Source organism: Megascapheus bottae, chromosome 31, assembly GCF_031878675.1.
Source record: "Megascapheus bottae isolate mThoBot1 chromosome 31, mThoBot2.hap1, whole genome shotgun sequence".
Taxonomy (NCBI): Eukaryota; Metazoa; Chordata; class Mammalia; order Rodentia; family Geomyidae; genus Megascapheus; species Megascapheus bottae.
In genome coordinates, this window is record NC_143539.1 from 1,808,026 (window position 1) to 1,830,429 (window position 22,404).

Sequence of the window (22,404 nt, forward strand, 5' to 3'; positions counted from 1 at the left end):
TCAAGCAGCGCGGTTCTGTGGTTGCAGGGACAGGAGGGGAAGTACAAAAAGCTGAGTTCTGGCGACACGCATGAGTTCTGGCGACACGCATGACGTGAACTACTGACAGAGAGGCCAGGGAGGGGGCTGGGGACTCTCTTCTCTCCACCCCCGCCCAGGGGCTCATCTCCTGTGGGCTGGGGTGTCTGCTCAGCCTCTGGACCTGTGGAGCCACCTCAGACACCTCTGCAAGCAAAGTGAAGGTGAGGAGGGGGCGGAGAAGCCAGGCCTGTGTCTGGCTTTGGGGCCTGGCTGGGGGGGTGGGAGAAGGGGAACAGGAATCCCCCCACTCAGCCCTAGGTTATTGAGGAAGCAGAAATGAAAGTCAGTGCCTTCCCTGGGGGGGCCATGGGGTGCAAAGGGAACACTTCTGGAGGGGGGGCGGTGGGGGGGAGCTGGCCTTGCCAGATAAACTGCAGCCAGCAGGCCTGCTTATATCTATCTATCTATCTATCTATCTCTATCTATCTCTATCTATCTCTCTCTATATGATAATTATCTTCTTGTTTTTTCTTGGTGTAAGAATAGATCCAGGGGAAAGTCCAAGGACAATGCTCAGGCCCTGAGCTCAAGCCCAAGACTGAAAAAAAAAAAAAGAATAGCTCCAGGGCTGGGAGTTTGGCCTAGTGGTGGAGTGCTTGTCTAGCATGCACAAAGACCCGGGTTAGATTCTCGGTACCACATACATAGGAAAGCTGAAGTGGTGCTGAGGCTCAAGTGATAGAGCTCTAGCCTTGAGAAAGTCCAGGCCCTGAGTTCAAGCCCCAGGACTGGCAAAAAGAAAGAGACAGAGAGAAAGAGGAAGAAAGGAAGGAAGGAGGATACCTAGTTAAATTAAAATTTCAGATAATCAAAAAATTTTTTTCTCAGCAAAAGTTCTCCAATCAATGTTGATGTTGGAGCTAGTCTTTTTTTTTTACTTTAAGATATTATTTGTTTCTTTTTTATTGTAATGTATAGAGAGGTTACAGTTATATTTGCCAGACAGTAGGTGTCTCACACATTGATACCCCTTCTCACGTTTTTGTCCCTGTTTCCCTCCCCCACCCCATATTCTTTTTTGTCAGTGGTAGCTCTTGATATTTTTTTTTGCCAGTCCTGGAACTTGAATTCAGGGCCTGGGCACTGTCCTTGAGCTTTCTCAAGGCTAGAGTTCTACTGCTTGAGCCACAGCACCACTTCCAGCTTTTTCTACGTATGTGGTACTGAGAACTTGAACCCAGGGCTTTGTGCATACTGGGCAAGCACTCTACCACTAAGCCACACTTCCAGCCCTCTTCCCCATTTTCTTTTCTTCCTTCTTTCCTCCTCTTCCTCATCTTTTTCCTCTTCCTCCTTCTTCTTTATTTTGTGCTGGCCCTACAGTTTGAACTCAGGGCCCAGATGCCATCTTTGAGCTTTTTCACTCAAAGCTGGGGCTCTTCCACTTGAGCCACAACGCTTCCTCTGGCTAATTGGAGATTAGATCTTATTAAATACCTGCTTGGGCTGGCTTTGAACTGCAATCCTCAGATCTCAGCCCCCAGAATAGCTGGGATTATAGCCACTTTCACCCAATGTGCTCTCTCTCCCTCTCTGCCCTCCTCTCTCAACAACTCCAGACCTATCTCTGGGCCCTGTCTTCACCCCCCCCCCCCCCCCCGCTGAAAACCTCTGACCTTCAGTACCCCAGATGGTTCTAATCTACTTCCCTGTGGCTTCTTCCTGTTTGGGCAGGCCGTGGGTGAGCTCGCCAGGGTGGCAGCTCATTGCTTTGCAGCCCACGCAGTGTGCAGAGACTGCAACGAAGCTCCCACCAAGGTCCCCGCCTCTCCTGACCCTTCCTAGAAAGATGCTGGGTCGTGGTGGAAACTGGGCATAAATATCTGCTCAACTAGGCACCCTGCCTCCCAAGAAACCCAGAGGCAGAGCCCACAGGCCTCTCACCTCAAGGCCAGCTAGCCTGATGGATGAAGAGCCTCTGAACCCCCGGGTACTTATCAATGCCTTGACCGCTGAGAAAGGCCTCAAGACCCACATGCAAGAAGCTGTGAATAACCGGGCACAGTGGCTTCCACCTGTCATCCTTGCTACTCAGGAGGCTGAGATCTGAGGACCTGGGTTCAAAGCCAGCCCGGCCATGAAAGTTCATGAGACTCTTATCTCCAATTAACCACCAGAAAACCAGCAGTGATGCTGTGACTCAAATGGTAGCGAGTTAGCCCTGAGCTGAAGAGTTTAGGGATCACGGTCAGGCCCAGAGTCCAAGCCCCACAACCTACAAAAAGAAGAAGAATTAGAAGAAGAGGAGGAAGAACAAGAAGAAGGAAGAGGAGGAGGAGGAGGAGGAGGAGGAGGAGGAGGAGGAGGAGGAGGAGGAGGAGGGGAAGAAGTTACATATGTACAGAGTATACGCAGATTTCTTTTCTGTCCTTTTTATTATTCCCTAAATAAGAAGCAGCGATGATTTACAGGTATCTAAATGGTAAGAACCAGGTGTGGTCAAGCGTTCCTGTAATTAATACCAGACAGGAGAGTCACAAGTTCAAAGCCAGCCCGATCCCTGCATGGAGGGTGTCAGATGTGACTTCATTTCTCCTTTGGCTGACCCGAGGGTCCAGGGACGATGGGCCATGTCTGCCATGGGACACTAGGGGGCACACAGAGCCCAGGTTTCTGCTCTAGGAATGGCTCCAAGCAAAACAGGAACTTGCTGGAAGGGATATGGGGTCCTCCCTGACCTGGGCAGCTTGGTGACGGCTCTGGAGGTAACCACTGGCAATGTCATTTCATCATCAAATCGGACTTGTGTCACAGGGTGGGGTAAGTGGGGAAGTCCTCAGGGTGCCATCCCAGTTTGCGGGTTCACCATTCCCGTACCTCTCCTCCATCCTGCTAAGTCAGGCAACAAACGTTTGTGGGTTCTTTTTTCCCCTTACCAGTCCCGGGGCTTGAACTCAGGGCCTGAGCACTGTCCTTGGACCTTCTCAAGGCTAGAGCTCTACCACTTGAGCCACAGCACCACTTCTGGCTTTGTTCTATGTATGTGGGGTACCGAGGAATCGAACCTGGGTCTTTGTGCATGCTAGGCAAGCACTTTAACCACTAGGCCACACTCCCGGCCCCCAAACATTTGCTTTGGATTAGTGTGTGTGTAAATTGTATAGAAAGAGCCTGACTCCCTTTGTGTTCACGCAGACGTTCTCTGTGTCTGTGCCAGTCCTGGGCTTAAGCTTAGCATCGAGGTCCTGTCCTGGGCTTTTTGCCTCAAGGCTCGACCGTTTGACTCACAGCTCCACATCCAACTATTTGTTTTTGTTTTGGGGGAGGTATATATATATATATATATATTTGCTAATTAGTTGGAGCTAAGAGTGTCACAGACTTCCCTGCCCAGGATGGCTTCAAACCATGATCCTCAGATCTCAGCCTCCTGAGTTGCGGGGATGCCAGGCGGGAGTCCCTGGGCTCACGGCTCACGGCCTCTTTGGGAGGGAGTAGGAAGAGATTCCACAGGGCTGGCCTGTTTTCATGACGGGAGCAGGGTCTAGTGACTGGACATCCATGCAAACACATATTTGTTCCATGACCACTGTCCAGCCAAGCGCCCAGCAGTACCCCAGTTTGGTTGAGTTTTGCATTTCCTTATGGTTGGGTATCTTCTGTGCTCTGCCACCGTTTCCGGGGCTCTGGAGGGTGTTTGAGGGGTGATCACGCTGCTCCATGACACTGGCCTTAAATCCGGGGTGACCCTCCAGAGCTACACAGGAGCAGGCCTGGGCTGGGGGTGGTCAGAATGTGCACAGTGCGGGTGGGGGGGTGCATTCTGGAGGAAAGCCCAGCCGGTGGAGGCCACAAGAGGCCCCTGTGTACAATGTGGCACTTGACCTGTTCTATCCACGTGAGAACTCAGCTGTGTTGGTGTCAGAGACTGTGTTTAGAAACACATTCTGGAAGCCGGTGCTGGGGGAGCATGGAGGAGGAGGGATGGAGGGGGTCCATGACAAGGGAAGTCACCAAGGGTAAGATGGAGGTAGGGCTGGGGAAGGGGGAAGAAAGAAAACAAAAACCAGCGAGGAGCTGGGCCTGGTAGCTCTCGCCTGTAATCCTAGCTACTCAGGAGGCTGAGATCTGAGGATCAGGGTTCAAAGCTAGATGGGGCGGGAGACTTCTTCATCTCTGGTATGGGACTTCATCACCCCGGCCTCCCTTGCACCTTCAAAAAGGAGTGGAGCACTGGCGGATCCTGTGCTGTGAAAGGAGCCTCATAAAAAGCCACATTCTGAAGGATTCCATGTGAGTGCCAACTGCCAAGGAAATCACGGGGTGACTGACAGCCCCGGGGGCGGGACATGTGTGACGGCATCAGGCAAGCTGCTGGCTTGGGAGGTCACATTGTTGTGGGTTTCATAGAGGGGATGGTTAGTTACACACCACTGCAAAAAGTCAAGTTACTGCATATGCTATAGTAGTTAGTGGTGAATTCATGTTATATGAATTGACTCCCAATTTTCAAAAGTATGTAGATGTATCTAGAAAATGACCCAGAGATTGCAAATTTGGCCTGAGACTGTGCAAGGTCAAAAGGTGTCACTCAGTATTCCTGATCTGCTGAGCCAGGGGCCAAAACTGATCACCAAAAATGAAACCAAACCAAACCAAACCAAAGGTTTTGCCCCAAGAGGCAACGGGGCCAAGAAGGACTCCCAAAATATAAGAATAACCTAGCTATATTTTCAAAGAATTAATCTCATCAACACGCACAAATATGCATGTACACATATGCATGCACACACACAGGTAGACGCAAGGCTACACACACATTTCTTCCTTCCTTCCTTTATTTTTCTTTCTTTCTTTCTTTCTTTTCTTTTTTTTTTTTTTTTTTTTTTTTTTTGCCAGTCCTGGGCTTGAGCTCAGGGCCTGAGCACTGTCCTTGGACTTTCTCAAAGCTAGAGCTCTACCACTTGAGCCTCAGCACCACTTCCGGCTTTTTTTCTATGTATGTGGTACCAAGGAATTGAACCCGGGTCTTTGTGCATGCTAGGCAAGCACTTTAACCACTAGGCCAAACTCCCAGCCCCTCTTTCTTTCTTTATTCCCAGTCCTAGGGTTTGAATTCAGAGCGTGGGCACTGTCCTTGGGCTTTCTCAAGGCCTGCACTCTACCACTTGAGTCACAGCAAGACCTCTGGCTTTTGCTGTGCATGTGCTACTGAATTGAACCCAGGGCTTCTTGCATACTAGCCAGGCACTCCACCACCAGGCCACGCTCCCTGCCCCTGCTCTCACATTACCACTGATCGAATGGAACCACAGCCATTGTTGGGAGCCAGAGTGGAATCAAACTGTACCTTGACTTGCATCAGACGATGGCTTTATTGTCTTATTGTTTTCTGGCCCTATTCTATGTAAATGACCTGAGAATTACCATATGAATGTAACACCTGGAGGTTCCCTGGGTCTGGAGGAGGGAAGAAGGGGGAGTGGAAAATAAACGCGGCAGTCTTTACCTGGACTGCGGACATCCCGGACCCGGTGTGTCTGTCTCTCTTCTATTTCTTCCTAGTCCTTGCCCCCCGATTTCAGGAACCCCAATCTGCGAACCCTGGTTTGCTGCCTGTTGGCCCCGGCAAGCCATGAAGGCCCATTGGCCAGGACGTCCACAAAACCAGGTGGACACCTGAACAGTGAGTATCATGGCCCTGGAGCCCAAGGACTGGCTGTGACTTCCCAGGTGCTTGGGGGAAGAACCAAGGTCCAGCACAAACTGGTAGGCCACTGGTCACTTTTCTGAACGGGGAGACTGAGTCTGATGACAGAATAATCTGCTCACTCCACTGTTTGCAGGGCACTAGAGGCTCCAGTGTCGTAAGGCTTTGCCCATCCTGAGTTCTAGACCCAGCTGCAGCAGGACAGAGGGCTCTGGGCCCCGGGGACACTCAAGTGTCAGTTGAGCCTGAGGCAGGCTGAGACCCCACAGAGGCTCAGGCCCTGTGTCCATCCTGCAGGAGGTGCGAGGAGGGGGCTGTGGCAATGGTCTGGGGGACGAGCGTCAAGACCTGGGTTGGGGATGGGAAGAAGGGGAGATGGGGAAGAAGGGAGTCATGGGGGCAGATGCTGAGAGGAAACAAACTCTGACCACAAAGGTAAGGAGTGAGCCTTCTCCCTGATTCCTGTGACCACAGGGCCCCGGCACTGCATGGTGCTGGGGGGAAGAACAAGGAGAGGCAGTGGAAAGCCAATGGCTTTCACAGGACCACCTGGCATTCGGCCCTAGACTGTATGTGCTCGGGTCAAGGCCCCCACCTTACCAGAGCTGGGGTTTGCTGGGGTTCACTGTGGCCAAGTGATCCCCTGAATCCTCACAGGGACGTGGATGAGCCAGAGATGGAGGGGAGGTGAAAGCTGGAGGCCCATGGCTGAATCCGGCCCTGGGACTGCAAAGCTGCCCTTAGGACAGTTTTATTGGCACCCAAGGAGCCATTTCCAAGCATTAGAACAGTCGCAAACCCCATGCAGCCGTGCAAGCGGAGCCTTCCCCGGCTCGGCCCTCGCAATGGACCCCCACTCGACCGAGCCAGACGTGGATGCACAGAGCAGCCAAGCCAGTTGCCCCAGGTAACACCCAGCCTGGATTTGAACTCTGAGGGCTGCTGCCTGCAAGAATCTGTCTCCAGGATATGCTTTCGTCAATCATGGCTTTGGGGGTCCCCTGAGCTCCGGGGAGCAGATGTCATCCCTTGCGGATCTTGACCTCGGTGTACTGTGTTGCTGGAATCCTGGTCCTGGGGCGCCCTGGGCTTCAGGCTGCCGAAGCTGAGGGAGGCATAGTGGAGCTCAGGCTCCGCCCCCTCGGCAGGCGTGGCCTCCTCGCGGGGCGTGGCCTCGGCAGGGGGCGTGGCCGCGTTCGAGGGTGTGGTCTTGTTGGGGGGCGTGGCCACGGCAGGAGGCGTGCCCTCTGGAGAGCCTCTTGGGTAGGGTGACTTCAGGTGACCCTGACAGAGGTGGGGAGGGGAAGGGAGCTGGCTTGGGGACCTGTGCATGCGATTATTTCTTTACCCGTGTCATACCCATTTCCCGAAGATTCGTTCACCCACTCATACTTGCACTCTTTCGTTTGTACTTTAATTCTCTGTTTTTTTGTCCTTTTTTTCTTTTTTGCCAGTCCTGGGGACTGAACCCATGGCCTGAGCACTGTCCTTGGGCTTTCTCAAGGCTAGAGCTCTACCGCTTGAGCCTCAACACCACTTCCAGCTTTTTCCTATGTATGTGCTACCCAGGAAACAAACTCAGGTCTTTGAGCATGCTAGGCAAGCACTCTACCACTAAACCACATACCTGACCTTTAAAAAAGAAAATGCTGCGGGTCCTCATGCAAAATAAATACAGCACATCAATCCAGGCGTCAGTGGCTCATGCCTGTGACCTTAGCTATGCAGATGTCTGAGATCTGAAGATCACGGTTTGAAGCCAGCCCAGGTAGGAAAGTCGTGGGGCTTGAACTCAGGGCCTGGACACTATCCTTGAATCTTTTTGCTCAAGGCTGGTGCTCTATCATTTGAGCCACAGCTCCACTTCTAGCCTTTTGGTGGTTCAATTGGAGATGAGTCACACCAACTTTTCTGACTGAGTTGGCTTTGAACCATGATCCTCAGATCTCAGCCTCTTTAGTAGCTAGGATTACAGGCGTGAGCCACTAATGCCCAGCTGTATTTTATTTCTGAGACAGAACCTTGCTAATCTTACCCAGGCTAGCCTCATATTTACTAGCCACTGTCCTGCCTCCTTCTTCTGAGTAATTGGAGTTGTTAAGTATGTTCAAGTACATCCTTTCCCCCCCACCACCCCCCGCCATTTTTAAAGGTGTCTAGTAGAATTGACAGGCATGGTGAATCACTGGCTCTTGGAGCAAAAAGGACTGGAGGGAGAGTGGCTCCCAGGCCTGAGGCTGCAGCAGGAAATCTGGGCTGGAGCAGGGCGACTTGGGAAAGAGGAGCTCAGTTGGACATGCTGAACTCCATGGAAATGAGACTCTGTCACTCACCAGGAAGAAGGAGCTCACTGCAGGCTCCGCGCCATTTCCCACCCCAGCCTTCTTCACAGACTTCTTCCTATAGGTCTTCAGGCTGGGGAAGAGAGGGCAGGGTCTCCAGTCAGGCTGCAGGGCCAGGGATGGTCCAGCACGGAGGCAGGCGCCAGGGGCCTCAGCGACCGGATGCTGGAACCCAAGTCAGGAGCAGAGCCTGTGCCTGGCCTAGGAGGCCTGAGGCAGCCATTCTGTGCACCTGCGCAGTCCCTGACCCCCTGTGGTGGCGGCACCTCTGGGCTTTGAGTTTTGGAGGCTCTCTGAGCTGTCTATCACCACCCCTACCAAGACTTTGCCCAGAGGAGCCATCACTCACGCGAAGAAGATGAGGCAGAGGCTGGCAGCAAGCAGGGCTGTGACTCCAGCTCCCAGGATGGCTCCCTGCACCATTCCTGTCCACTCCCCCGGATTTCCTGCAGACAGGGAAACACAGGGTGAACTCTAGCCATCCCCAACCCACCCCAAGATTCTGCCTCTCTCCAGGACTAGCTCTTTCATGCTTCTCCCCTCTGTGTGACAGGAGTCTCTCCCCCTGCTCCCCACTCCTGTGTCCCCTAGCCTAGGAACAGAGGACCCTGAGTTCCAGCCCCACTCGCCCCTGGCAGCCTCTCCAGATCTCTCCCCTTCCCCAGGCCTTGCCTTTCCAGTCCTCTGGACCCAGCAGCAGCAGGACCGGGGTGCTCCGGGCCCCGTGCACGTTCCGGGCCTCGCAGCTGAGCCTGAGGTTGGGGCCCAGCCCCTCGTGGAGGTTCAGGGAGCTGTTGGCCCAGAGCCCCTCTGAGCTGGAGGTGATGGTGACCGAGGGGTTGCCAATGTCCCCGTCCAGCAGCTCCTCCCCCAGCCGCCACTGCAGGGCGGGGGCCGGCCAGGCGCGGGAGGCGCAGGTGCAGTGCAGCCCCTCGGCCCCCCAGGAGCAGGAGGGGCCCAGCAGTTGGAGGGGGCCTGTGTGGGGAGCAGACAGGGCTGGGAGGGGCTCTCCCTCCAGTGGAGGCTGGGGTGTCCTGCCCCCTCCCCCGGAAGTCTCTACACTTACTCTTCACGGTGAGAACTATGGAGGCATCCTGGGTGCCCAGTGGGTGCTGCGATCGGCAGACATATTCCCCACTGTCTCCAGCCTGTGCCCCCGTCAGCCGCAGGGTTTCCTGGCTGGAGGGCTGTGAGGACCCCAAGGCCGGGTCACCCCAGACCCAGAGCAGCATGGCAGGCGGGTGGCTGTGCGTGACGGTGCATGTGAGGTTCAGCGACTCTCCCTCCTCGATTTCCAGGGAGGAGCCGTTGGCCAGGATCTGAGAGCCTGGGGAGGCAGAGGGGAGACTGAGGCAGGACGTGGGCCCCCCGGTGGCTCTGTACTGCACCCCATGGCTAGAGTGTCTAGCTTTTTTCTTCCATGTCCTGACGGGCTCATTCTGGGTGGACCTGCCCCATGGGGCCAGTAGAAGGAGATGCTATTGCAAGGTCACTGGAAACTCCGGTTTCCCCTCTCCTCGTAATCCTCCTGTCCTGAAGCAGCACCCCACCCACCCCGTGGGATGGAGAAGGCCTCAGGTCTACAGTGTCTGTCAGGAGCCCGCAACTTCCGGGGTCCAGCTCCTGTAACTACTGTCTCTGAGCTTCCTCCTGAGACAACACCTCTGCGCTCGGCTGAGCAGAGACAGTTATGCTCACACACTTGCAACACTCACACTCACACTCACACTTGTAGGGATGAGAGGTGGTGTCTTACCTGTGCTGGCTCCCCTGGACACACTGATGGTCAGGTTCTGAGGAGCATCTGGACAGACAGACAGACAGACAGACATGGTTGTCCTCTTTTCTATGACAAGAGTTGGCTGTTGGCACTTGCCCCACAAAAACTTAGAGGAAGGAAGTGGGATTCAGCACCCACTTTCTTCCTGAGTGCTTCCTCCCCTGCCCTCGCGGGCCCCCTCTCCATGTCCTCCCCTGCCCTCTGTCCCCAGAGGCCCCAGGGCCTAGTCCGGCACTCACAGGACACATTCAGCAGCACAGTTCTCTCTGCCATCACCCCAACTCCAGGGAAGGTCACCTGGCAGGTGAGAGAGGCGCCGTGATCCTCTGGCTTGGGGTTGATGGGGAGCACGGGGGCCTGTCTGGCCCCAGGGTCCAGGACTGTGGGCGATGATGAATTCCAGGAGAAGATGGGGGGTGTCCCCTGCTTGCAGGCCCATGGCACTGCACAGGTGACATTGCTGAGGCGTCCTGACTCCAGGGTCTCTGGCACGTCGATGACTGGGGCCTCTGCCAGCTCTGGGGAGGAGACAGACCGGGCTGGGGTGCTTGTGAGGACAAAAGGTCATCGGCTCAGGGCAGCCCATGTACCCTCACCCCTTCCCTCCCCCATCTGGCCCTGAAGAGCAGGGGCCCCATTCCCAGCCCTCGGGCCCCAGGGTCCCTCCCCGGTGTGTCCCTGTCCTGACCTGTGACTTGCAGAGAGAGCTGGCTGTCCAGGTAACTGTACCACACGTGTCTGCTCTCTATTCTGAAGTAGTATCTTCCCGTGTCCCTCCTCTTTGCGTCACTGATGCCCAAGGAGCAGTTGTTGTCCTGCGGGTCCCCGACCAGGTAGAATCGGCCACGAATCTCCTCATCCACCTCTATGCTTGGGTCGTTGGTAGCCACCAGAAGTAAAAGGTATTTATCCCGGTACCAGTAGCCAAAGACCTCGTTAGTGGAGTGCTGCAGACCAGAGTGGAAGAAAGTGCAGGGCACGATGGCACACAGGCCCTCCTGCACCGTCACGGACGCTGGCACTTCCAGTGTGTACATCCCAAATGTGTTCCAGAACCCTCTAGGGGAAACACGGCTGTCAGCTTGGCTCAGCTTCTCTGGCCCCTGGCCCTGTGCCCACTCAAGTGCCCACAGCAGGGGCAGCAGCAGCAGCCACAGCATGGCAGAGGCAGGGGGCCACTGGCTGGGACCCTGCAAGGTGACAGCAGGGAAAGTGGGTGACGTGAGTTCCCAGGAGTGCAAAGTGGCCGGCCCTGGTGTCACAGGGCTGACAGCCCCAGAGGACCAGTGGGATGAGGCCCAGAGCCAAGTGACCGCAGAGGAGGAAGTTTACGCCCAGTGGCTGCGGGAGCTCTTGAGGAGAACCTTTCCTACCCACTTCCCTTCCCAGATGGGGCCCACTGGGGGGGCACATTCTGCCAAGGGGGATGGACACTCCGCTCTCCGCCCTCTGTCTGTGGCCTCACCTCTGCCTCCACCAGGCCAATCACAGCTTTTAGGCTCTCTGGGGACTTGAACTCAGGACTGGCTGGAACAATGGGAGAAGGTCCTCTGGGCCAGGGAGGTGATACTGAATAAAGAAATGACCATGACAGCAACCGCACAAACGGTTGCTTCTTTTTGTACAAGAGGAGCCAAGACCCATTTTGTCTCTGCCCTCGAGAAATTCTCTAAGGAAGGAGGAGGTGGTGAAACTCTGGGCCATGCCAGAGTTTTTCTGGAAGGGGCTGTGATGCAGGGGTATGTAAGAAATCCCATTAGCCCACGCAGCCGGCAGGAGAGTTCTCACACAGACGTGGTTTGGGGAAAGAAGGTGGCTTCTCGAGTGATTTGACCGTCTGAGCTTACTTTCTCTCGGTGGTGGTAAATCTTGATGGCTGGCTTGACTGAGGTTGCATGTGCTGAGATTGGAGACAGGTTCCTCAGGAAGTGTGCGAGCTGAGGGCTGTTCTGAAGTCAGTGTGCTCATCTACTCATCCAGCTTTTCTTCCTCCTCCTCCTCCATTTCCTCCTCCTCCTTCTCCTCCTCCTCTTTTACTTCTTCTTCTTTTTTCCAGTCTTGGGACTTGAATTCAGGGCCTGGACACTGACCTTGAGCCTTCTCAAGGCAAGTGTTCTACCACTTGGGCCACAGTACCACTTCTGGCTTTGATGTGTGTATGTGATACCAAGGAATCGAACCCAGGGCTTTGTGCATGCTAGGCAAGCACTCTCCCATTAGGCCACACTCCTGCCCCCAGCTTCTTTCTTTTTCCTATTCTCTGCTTCCTGGCTGCCATGAGCTGAGCAGCTTTCCTCCCCCAAGTCTTGCCACAGGCCTGAAAACCACGGAGCCATCTCACTACAGAGCCTGAAAGCCTGGCATGTGAGCACCAGCCACATGACCTTGGCTCGGGAGTCAGGGATGCTCCTGGACCCTCTCCCTTCTGCGTCTCAGCCCCCTGATCTGTCACAGGAGAGATCTCAATTCCTGACCCTCCCACAGGAAGATGGAAGTCAACATTCCATGCAGACTCCGAGCTAGCTGTCATACACACCGCAGAGGCCACGTGTCCGGCCTGCCCACCTCCAGAGGTCATCCTGAGAACTACCCCCCAGTGAGCATCTCCTGCTGGCCCATGTGTCTTCGAGGGGTGCAGCATCTGTGGCCTTACAGCAAGGAAATCAGAGTCTGACTACAGAGCCACACAGTGGCCAGGCGGGGCCTGTCTCCTAATGCCTGCTCTGCTGCCCAGGGAAGGAGCCCAGCCATGCCGCATGGCTGGATGCCTCTGCGCTGACAGCGTTACAGGCCGATTACATCCACTGTCAAACTCACATGGGAAAGTCCCAGCTCTCCAGAGCTGGGAATGTGACTGTATTTGTATATTGTGTCTATAAAGGGTATGTAGTTGAAGATGAGGTCATGGGGGTGGGTTAGAATCCCATATACCACGTGTGCTCAATAGGAGAGGAGGTTAGGACCGATTGCCACGCAGGGCAGGCCATGTGAGAGCGCCGAGAGGAGATGGCCATCTGCTGGTCAAGGCAAAAGATCACAGGAGGCATCAGTCCAGCTCCCACCACGGCCCCGGCCTTCCTGGGCCTCCCGGAAGTCAAGCACTCCAACATCTTGGTCTGGCCCACAATCTGGGCCAGCTAATCTTCAGTCCTCAGACTGTCAGGACAAGTCTATAAGACCAGGCTGCTCGAAGATGGACTGAGGAGAAAGAGACCTGAAGAGCCCCTGGCACGCAGCTCTATTACTTCACCCTTGCTGACCCCTCCCCAGGGAAGGACAAGTTCTAGCTGTTGAATTGAGGTCTCTGGGGGGCTGAGTTGAAGTGGGACAGACTGTGGAGGGGCAGAGGTGACAGGGAGGCCTGGTAAGATCAGAGCTGAACAGGGAGCCCACCAGGGGGAGCACAGATCTGTCTGGTGGGAGGCAAGATCACCCCCAGAAGAGTAGGCAGGTCCAGGGAATGGAAGAGACTGCAATAGACTAACACAATGAAAATACCTGCCCACTCCAAGCCTGTGTCCCTACTAGGGCAGACAGACCAGAAACAAAAATCCTAAGGAGCTAGAGTGTTGAAAATCTGTGTAACAAGCCAGAATGTATGCAATGAAGAAAATATCAGGAAAATTACGCCGTTTTTCAAGAGGAAGGGATTCGATCCCGGTTCTTGAATGAGGCCTGGTTGCATTGGTACTGGTATAATTCCAGGGCTCCGCCCACCATTACGATTGGCTTGAGCTCACTAGGCACCAGGGAAGGGCCATGCACTTTCAGCTCCTGATTGGCTCTGGTGGCTATCCATCAGCTGCAGGAGACACATACTCCAACTGGCTACGGGGCGGTCATGTGCATTGCTGGTTGGCTGGAGGACAGACATATATACTCTGATTGGCTGGACTTGCCGTCCTAGCAGTCACCCGGTTAGTTCCACCCCCAGCTCTGGACCCCAGCTCAGTCAGTCAGGTTCTTTACACTGTGTGATCCAGTATCCTAAGAAATGTTAGTCTGAACTCTTCTTCCTCCCGTTCCTCCTCCTCCTCCTCCTGTTCCTCTTCCTTCTTCAACTATCCTTGGCCCTTTCTAGTTCCATATAAATTTATGAATCAAGTTCTCAGTTTATCATATACATGTATATATTAACCTATATTTACTTACATGCATAATATGCTCATACACATATACATATATTGTAGCTTCACAGGATTGTTTTATTGGTTTTTTTTCCTTTTGTTTTTTTTTAACATTACTGGGAATATTTTAAATCAATATGGAAAAAATTGAGGTGGGTTGTTTGTTTTGTTTTTGGTCAGTCCTGGGGTTTGAACTTAGGGCCTGAGTGCTCAGATTTCTACCACTTTAAGCAACAGCACCACTTGCAGTTTTCTGGAGGTTAATTGGACTTTCCTGCCTAGGCTGGTTTCAATCCTTGATCCTGTAATCTCAGCCTCTTGAGTAGCTAGGATTACAGGGGTAAACCACCAGCACCAGGCCTAAGGTGACGTTTTTGTTTGTTTTTCCTGTGGCAGTACTAGAGTTTCAATGCAGGGTCTCAAGCTTACTCAGCTGGTCCTCTAACTACTTGAGCCATGACTCCAGCTCTGCTTTTTTTTGCCAATCCTGGGGCTTTAACTCAAGGCCTGGCCACAGTCCTTGGGCTTTCTCAAGGTTAACACTCTACCACTTGAACTACAGCACCATTTCCACCCTTTTCTGTGTATGTGGTACTGAGGAATCAAACCCAAGGCTTTGTGCATGCTAGGCAAGCACTCTACCACTAGGCCACGGCTCCTGGCCTATAGCCCTGCTTTTTGCTGGTTAATTGGAGATGGAATCTCTTCAACTTTTCTGTCTGGATTGGCCTCAAATCACAATCCTCCAGATCTCAGCCTCCTGAGTAGCTAGGATCACAAGCATGAGACATCAACACCTAATTTGTCTTTCACTGATTTTTTTTTTACCATAGTATCCTAGGGAACTTGAACTCTTCCTCCTCACCCTTCCCAAGGACTGGGATTACAGGAATACACTGACGTCACTCCTTTCAAATAGCTACCATTGCTTTACATTTCTAAATGTCAAAACCCTTAAAGTCCTTTCTTTTCAATATTTTGAATACACATTGCTCTGTCATTGGTGACCAGGTAGACAGACCTAGAGCACATTTTTAAGTGATATAAACTAGGCACAGGGAGAGACACATACTGCATTGCGTAATCTCACTCATGTCTGGTTTAAAGCAAAACCAAAAACTCCCCGAGGTGGAGGGTAGGATGGGGTTGCCAGGATCTGTGAGGCTGGTGAACAGAGGAAAGATCCGGCAACAGCCCAGATGTTCCGTGTGGCCGGAGAAAAGAAAGGACTCTGGCTTTTCCTTTACCCCGTGGAGGGCAGGAGCCTTCCAGTCGGGACTGAGGCTTTCCAGTTTGTCATGTGTGGGTCTGTATTTCTGAGTACTCGTTCTCCTGCTGGTCTTGCGGCTTCATCCTATGAAAGCTGAGGGTGGCGTAGTGGATGTCATCTTTCTTCTCATGGTGGATTTCATCTTCCTCTGAAGAGGGAACCTTCGGAGGCTGGTGCTGGGAACTGTCCTCTGCTTGAGATTTGGCCCTGGGGCTCTGGAGGAATTCAGGGCAGGGTGGGGGAGGAATGAGGGGGAGGAGTCCGGGGAGGAAGGAGGTCCCAGAGGACTAAAAGTCATTTCATCCACACATCCACCAGAAGGGGCTTAGATCTGATCAGCAGAGCATAAAAATCAGTAGTTCCCCCCCTCCCCGCCCAGACACAGAAAGAAGCAGGTTGGGAAAGGAATTAGGAAATCAATTCCATATACAAGAGCCTCAACCACAACCACAAATGCCTAGGAATAAACCTGACCAAAGAAGCTGGAATACTTCTACAAAGAAAACCATAAAACCTTGAAGAAAGAAACTGAAAAAGATACCAGAAGGTAGAATGACTTCCCTTGCTCACATCTGCCTCCCCTCAAGAAGGAACCAGAGCCACCTGCCAACTCCTTGATTTTAGTCCAATTAGATCCATTATGGACTGACAGAGCTGTAAGACAATCTCCTTATGTGATAAATTTGAAGAAAGCTTATGAAGCTATATGTTAGCTCAGCGCCAGTGGCTCAAACCTGTAATCCCATATACTCAAGAGGCGGAGATCTGAGGATCACAGTTTGAAGTCAGCCAGGAAGGAAAGTCGATGAGCCTCTTATCTCCAGTTAAACATGAACATGCCAGAATGGAGCTGTGACTCAAGTGGTTAGAGCAAAACAGCTCAGGGAGTGTCCAGGACCTGAATTCAAGCCCAGGACCAGTTCACACAAAAACAAAAACGATACATGCTTAAGAAAATTAAGTCTGGGGCCGGGAGTTTGGCCTAGTGGTAGAGTGCTTTCCTAGCATGCTCAAAGGCCCAGGTTCGATTCCTCAGTACCACATACATAGAAAAAAAAAAGCCACAAGTAATGCTGTGGTTCAAGTGGCAGAACGCTAGCCTTGAGGAAAACGCCCAAGGACAGTGCTCAGGCCCTGAGTTCAAGCCACATGGCTGGCAGCCACCACCTCTGGTCTGCAATGTCCCTGCCCTTCTCTTCCCAGCCACTGAACGGCCAGATAAGATGGTGAGAGTGAGTTTTGAGACCAGCTCTGCTCTCTGTCCTATGTTCAAATGGCTGACTCCAGTTTCTTTCTGGGCAATAACAGAAACCACAACTCAACCACAGAATGAAAAATCAGATCCTGGCAAGAAACTAGCATTCATAATGTAAAAAGAGCTCTATAATTCAACAACAACGAATAAGTAATTCAACTGCAAAGGAAATGAAGAAACAACCATCTTACACTCATTAGGAAAACCACTATTAAGAAAACAAAAGTGGCCAGGAATTTAGCCTAGGGGTAGAGTGTGAACCCAGGGCTGGAGAGGCCCTGGGACCGACCGGCCTTTAGGAAAAGAGAGGAGGCAACTTGGGTCACACTAGGCAGAGCAAGCTGGAGGGCTGTCCAGGAAGGATGCTAGGGGCGGCCACGCCCACACCGCTCACTGGTAAGGCCACGCCCACAGCGTGCACCTGCGAGGCCACGCCCACACCGCTCACTGGTAAGGCCACGCCCACAGCATGCCCCTGTGAGGCCACGCCCACACCGCTCACTGGTGAGGCCACGCCCACAGCATGCCCCTGCTAGGCCACGCCCACACCGCTCACTGGCGAGGCCACGCCCACTCCACGCACCTGTGAGACCAAGCCTGGGCCAGGGCCAGCGCTGGGACCCCCCACGCATGCCGTGGACCTTGCTGACTTCCTCCTGTAGGACCAGGCTCTGAATAAAGACACCAGGGGGGCTTTTCAGACTGGCCAGGCAGGGGTGTGGCGGGCAGAGCCTCAGCCCCACCTGGCTTCCCTGGTAAACGTTTTGAGGCAGGTGGAGATGGGGTGGGCTGGGCTGGTCCGGGGGGCTACAGTGCTGGGCTCGGGGTTCTGTGGCCAGCTTTCCCCCTCTTCTCCTCCCTGGGCCCCTCCGTGGCACCCCAGTACTCACAGGACGAAGAGGAGGCAGAAGCCCAGGAAGAGCAGGGTGACCACGCCAGCGCCCCCGGCAGCTCCCAGCAGCACTCCTGACAGAGCCCCCACTTTGCCTGGGGAAGGAGGAAGCCCGTTTTGTGGGTTCCCCTCTAGAACCTTCCTTCCTTCTCTTCCCCCATCCCTAATGCACCTCAAACTCCTGCTTTCTAGGCCCCTTCCTCAGAGGCAGAGTACAGGGAGGGGCAAAGAGAGGGGAGGCCTGTGCTAGGAGCCACAGAGGGAGGCTCCACAGCGCTAGCTGACTAGCTGACGGCTTGTCTTTACTGGTGTTGTTATTCGGTGGCTGGTGGTGCTGGGGTTTGAGTGTGGGGTCTCACTCTTGCTAGACAGGTGCCCTGAGCCACAACTTCAGCCTTTCTCTATTCTAGGCTATTCAAGAACAAACACGGTTGTGCGTTTGTGCCTAGCAGGCCTCTGGGACTCTCCTGACTGGGTGTCCCTCCTGGCTGTGATGGCACCGCCCACTGTGCCCAGCGTGCCTGGTCAGATGGTGCCTGGCCAGCAGCTCCTAGAACAGCGATCCTCACAACCTCCACCCCCTGAATAGCCAGAGTTACGGGGATGCCTCACCATGCCCGGACTCACTTTTATTCCTCTTACTTTAAAAAAAAAAAAAAAACTTATTCCATCCTAATAGTTTTTACATTGGTTGCTGAGCCAATAGAAAGTAGCCAGTGAGGCTCTGGGCCCCAGGGACTCTCCAGGCCTGGAAGTGGGGCTCCTCTTTGAAGCTAAGGCAGCTCACTTTGACGTGGGGTGGGGGTTTCCTTCCTCCAGCCCCTCCTCCAGCCCAGTGGGCACTTACTCTGTGAGGAGATGGTCACCGACACATGCTGGGCGCCCATGATGTTCTGAGCCTGGCAGGTGAACTCCCCGCCCTGCTGCAGGTTCACTGGAGAGAGCTCCAGCATGCCTGGGTCCGAGGGCTGAATGGGGCACAGACTCAGGTTACCCCAGGACCAGCTGAGCCGGGCAGGGGGGTAGCTGTCTGCAGCACAGAGCAGGCGAAGAGCCTGGTCTTCCTGAACCGAGACCAATGAGCCGTTCCTGAGGGTTTCCATGGCTGCAGAGAGAGAGGGAGGGGGGAGGGACACGGGTGGTCAGAAAGACAAGAGAAAGCAGGACAGAAGGACGCTGGAAGGGAATGCACATGCGTACACACACACACACACACACACACACACACACACACACACACACACAGGTAGACGGGACTGCTCACTGCCCATTGCCATTGTCCAGGGATGTCCACAGAGCCAGGCTCCACCAGACAGCCGACAGCACCATCCTGGAGCCCAAGCCCTGGCTGTGACCTTCCAGATGCTCAGAGGTTGAGCCAAGGCCCCATGTGGCCAATGGCCCGGGCACTCCTGGGAGGAGGGGAACTCTGGGAGCAGAGTGCAGTGCAGGCTGTCCACGGGTGTCCACAGGGCTGTGTCTGCTCACGAGCAGAGCCCCCAGTGCTGGGGCGGGAAGAGGACAGGAGGGCCTGGTCCTGCCGTGTGACTGTCACCCTGTCCCTGTGCTGGCTGAGGCCCATGAACAGAAGTCTGGAGGGTGAGGGGGCTGGGGTGACGGTCAAGGGGCCTCTGTCCACAGGGTGAGCTGGGGATGAGGAGGCCCCCACCCACCCCACCTGGGGGCTCCTCCTACCTGAGCTGGCTCCTTCAGACGCCATCAGGGTCAGGCTCTGTGGGGGGTCTGGGACAGAACCCACAGGCTCATCAGTGGTGCAGCTAACCCGACATGCATCCTCCATCCCCAGCCGCCGCCATCCCCAGCCGCCGTCCCCAAGAGTTGTACCAGCCAGGAGCAGTGGGGTTGCACCCTCCTTTCTCCTGTGCCCAGTCCCCCAGTACTGACCCCATGCCCATCCCCCATTCCTGTCCACCCCCCTGTGCCCAGCCCCCAGCGCAGCTCTCACAGAAGACGCTGAGCTGCATGGCTGCCCTTGTGGTCACATTGGCTGCAGGCAGGGTCACCTGGCAGGTGAGGTTGGTGCCATGGTCCTGGGGCTGGGGGGTGAAGGTGAGCACAGCAGACTGGGTGACCCTGGAGCTCAGGGAGGACACAGAGGCCCCACTCCAGGAGAAGATGGGGGGTGCCCCTGGCTCACAGGCCCAGGGCACAGAACAGGTGACATTACTGGGCCGGCTGGCTTCCAGCGTCCCTGGGAGTAGGATGTCAGGGGTCTGGCTCAAGGCTGGTGAAGAGGGGAGACACAGGGGGTCAGGAGGGAGGCCCCGAAGAAAGCTCACATTCTAATCCAGCTCCTCCCCAGAGCCCCTCGTGTTCTCCCCCACCTTTCCTAGGACGGGGTCCCATCGCCTCCTCCCTGTGGCCCCCACGACCTTCCCCAGGGCCCACCCAGAGCAGGGACTCACCTGCGACTCTCAGCACCAGTTTGTTCACATTATAATTCCATTTTATACTCCCTTCCTCCACTCGAAAGAAGTAAGACCCCCGATCCTTCTGCCTGGCGTTTCTGATGTCCAGGGAGCAATTGTTGTTCTTCAGGTCCCCAAGGAGGTGGAACCGACCCTTGACCTTCTCCCCCACTTGTTGATCTGGGTCATTTGTGGCCACCAGAATGTTCCGACTTGCAAAGACTCCAGCCTTGTACCAGTAGCCATGGACTGGGTCCCTGCTGTACTTCTGCTGGGGGTAGGAGAAGTGGCAGGGCACATGGACGCACAGGCCCTCCTGCACTGTCACCTGCTCCTTTACCGTCAGGGTGTACTCTTCCTGTGCACCCCCCACCCCTTGCACACACCCCCACCCCCACAGCAGCAGCAGCAGCCACATGTCCGGCTGGCACTGGGGACTTGGCAATCTATTCCTCTGGGCTCGCTCTTCTTTGAGGAACCAAGGGCTGCAGGACTTAGAGGAGGGGCCGCAGAAAGGGGAGGAAGTCAGGCCTGTGCTGCCAGAAGGAGGAGGAAGAGGAGAAGGGGAAGAAGGAGGAGGAGGAGGAGGAGGAGGAGAAGGGGAAGAAGGAGGAGGAGGAGGAGGAGGAGGAGGAGGAGGAGGAGGAGGAGGAGGAAGGAAACCTTAACCCAAGCACTGTCAGGATCCAGTCAACTTCCACCATCCACAGTCACCCACCTCTGGTCCCTGACACCAGAGAGAACCCCCACTCCCCTTCCCCTCCCTCCCCAGTGATGTCCTCCCTCCATGGGGGCCATTGCCTGCAGGAGACTAGAGGTCAGGAGGCCCGAGGCCCCTCCCTCCTCTCCGTCCCCTCCCTCCACAGAGCGCCTGGAGGAGTCAGCAGCCACAGGAAGGAAACGGACGCGGACATCAGGGCATCTGGAACTGCCTGCGGCAAGGTCGGCAGGCCTGGGCGTGGGAGCAGTTCTCAGGTAAGCACTGGGTGGCTCTGGCCCAGGCCAACGTCTCACCCCAGGCCCCAGCACCGGTGGCTCACACCTCTAACGCCAGCTACTCGGGAGACTGAGATCCGAGGATCCTAGTTCAAGGCAGCCTGGGCAGGAAAGTCTATGAGATCCTTATCTCCTTTGAGCCATGAAGAAGCCAGAAGTGGAAGTGTGGCTCAAGGGGTAGAGTCCCAGCCTAGGGTGGGAAAAACTAAGGGACAGTGCCACACACACACACACACACACACACACACACACACACACACACACACGCGCGCGCACGCGCACACACACACACACACACACACACACACCCCTCACTTTCTTCATCATATCCTGAGGGCCTCTGGGGCCTCTTTTCTTCTCTGAATGTGGCTCTAGTAGAAGCAGTTACAACATCCCTGTGGTCAGAAGCGTCCACCCCACCCCATGACCTCTCATCTGTGAGAAAAAGCAGAAGCAAGAGGGCAAGGCCTGCTAGCTCAGGCCTCTCCTCTCCCAGAGAGGAGAGAGGTATGAGGGGAAGCATAGTGGTGCCAGATCTGATAGGGCTCAGAAGAACATGAGAACTGTCTGAAAATGGACTCAAGCAGAAAGGGCGGGGGCACGGTAAGCATGCATGAGGCCTAGAGTACAGAGAGGGGGCCTGAGGACGCCAGAGAGGACCTTCACTCAGGTGGAGAGAGAGAGAGCTAGATCCATGTGTTCCCTGTTCCAAAAGGCACAAAGGTCCATGGTACAAGTGCCATCATTTGAACATGTCCCTCCAAACATCAGATACTGAAATCCTAACTCCTGTGACAGAGCAGAATTTCCACACTCCCTGGACTGTTCTTCCAAAAGTGCCTTTCACTCGCCCACTGTGCCGGAGACCCTCAGCCAGCTGCCAAATTCTGCGCTCCACCTGTGACCTATCTGGTCCCACGGGGGTCATGGCACGGCCCAGAGGGCGTGACCCCTCTGCCTGGACGGCTCTGGCTCCAGGGAGCCCTAGCCAGGACGGTGGTGCTGTCCAAGGTGCTGGTTCAGACTGAGCTTCCTTCCGAGCTGTGTGCAGCTCCAGGTCAGTGGGTTGGGGAGACCCTGTCATGTCCACCTGGGAGGAGGAGGCCCCGAGGAGAGGAGATCTCCGCGGCTCCCCAGGTGCTGCTGCCCACTGCCCGGAATGTCCCACGTGCCAGGTCAATGTTGTCACCACTGCCCGGGCAGAAAAGGTGGTGGCTCGGTGCTGCCCCCGCGTGATGACGAATGACACGGAGAACGCTTGCTCCTCTGGACTTATCATTAATTTTGATTATTATTGGACAGGGTCTCATTATATAGCATAAGTTGCTCTGGAACTCAAGACACAGGCCAGGTTGGCCTTCATCTCCCAGCCTTCCTGTTTCTGCCTCCCAAGTGCCAGCACTCCTCAGGAGGTAGAGACGGGAGGACCATGAGTTTTCAAGGCCGGTCTGGGCCACAGGGTGAATGTCAGTATTTATATACTATGTATCACCGGGACTGCACGAAAGCCCCTTTCTCTGGGCTGGAGAACCACAGCTCCACAGCTGCACAGCCCAAGAGGCGCGTGCAGGCTGGCAAGGAG

At 54.8% G+C, this 22,404-nt stretch overlaps 1 protein-coding gene across 1 annotated transcript; it reads right to left on the reverse strand.

The window, feature by feature from the left end:
* Positions 1–6,753: 6,753 nt before the first annotated feature.
* Positions 6,754–20,244, reverse strand: LOC150043463 (sialic acid-binding Ig-like lectin 5). The gene is given in 17 exon segments (XM_090321967.1): positions 6,754–6,790; positions 6,792–7,015; positions 8,065–8,146; positions 8,423–8,519; positions 8,746–9,048; positions 9,140–9,400; positions 9,830–9,877; positions 10,093–10,371; positions 10,542–11,043; positions 11,319–11,380; positions 15,279–15,465; positions 17,089–17,176; positions 17,396–17,492; positions 18,245–18,502; positions 19,093–19,140; positions 19,364–19,642; positions 19,824–20,244. Coding segments are annotated over 17 exon segments (3,273 nt in total).
* Between the last annotated feature and the right edge of the window lie 2,160 nt (positions 20,245–22,404).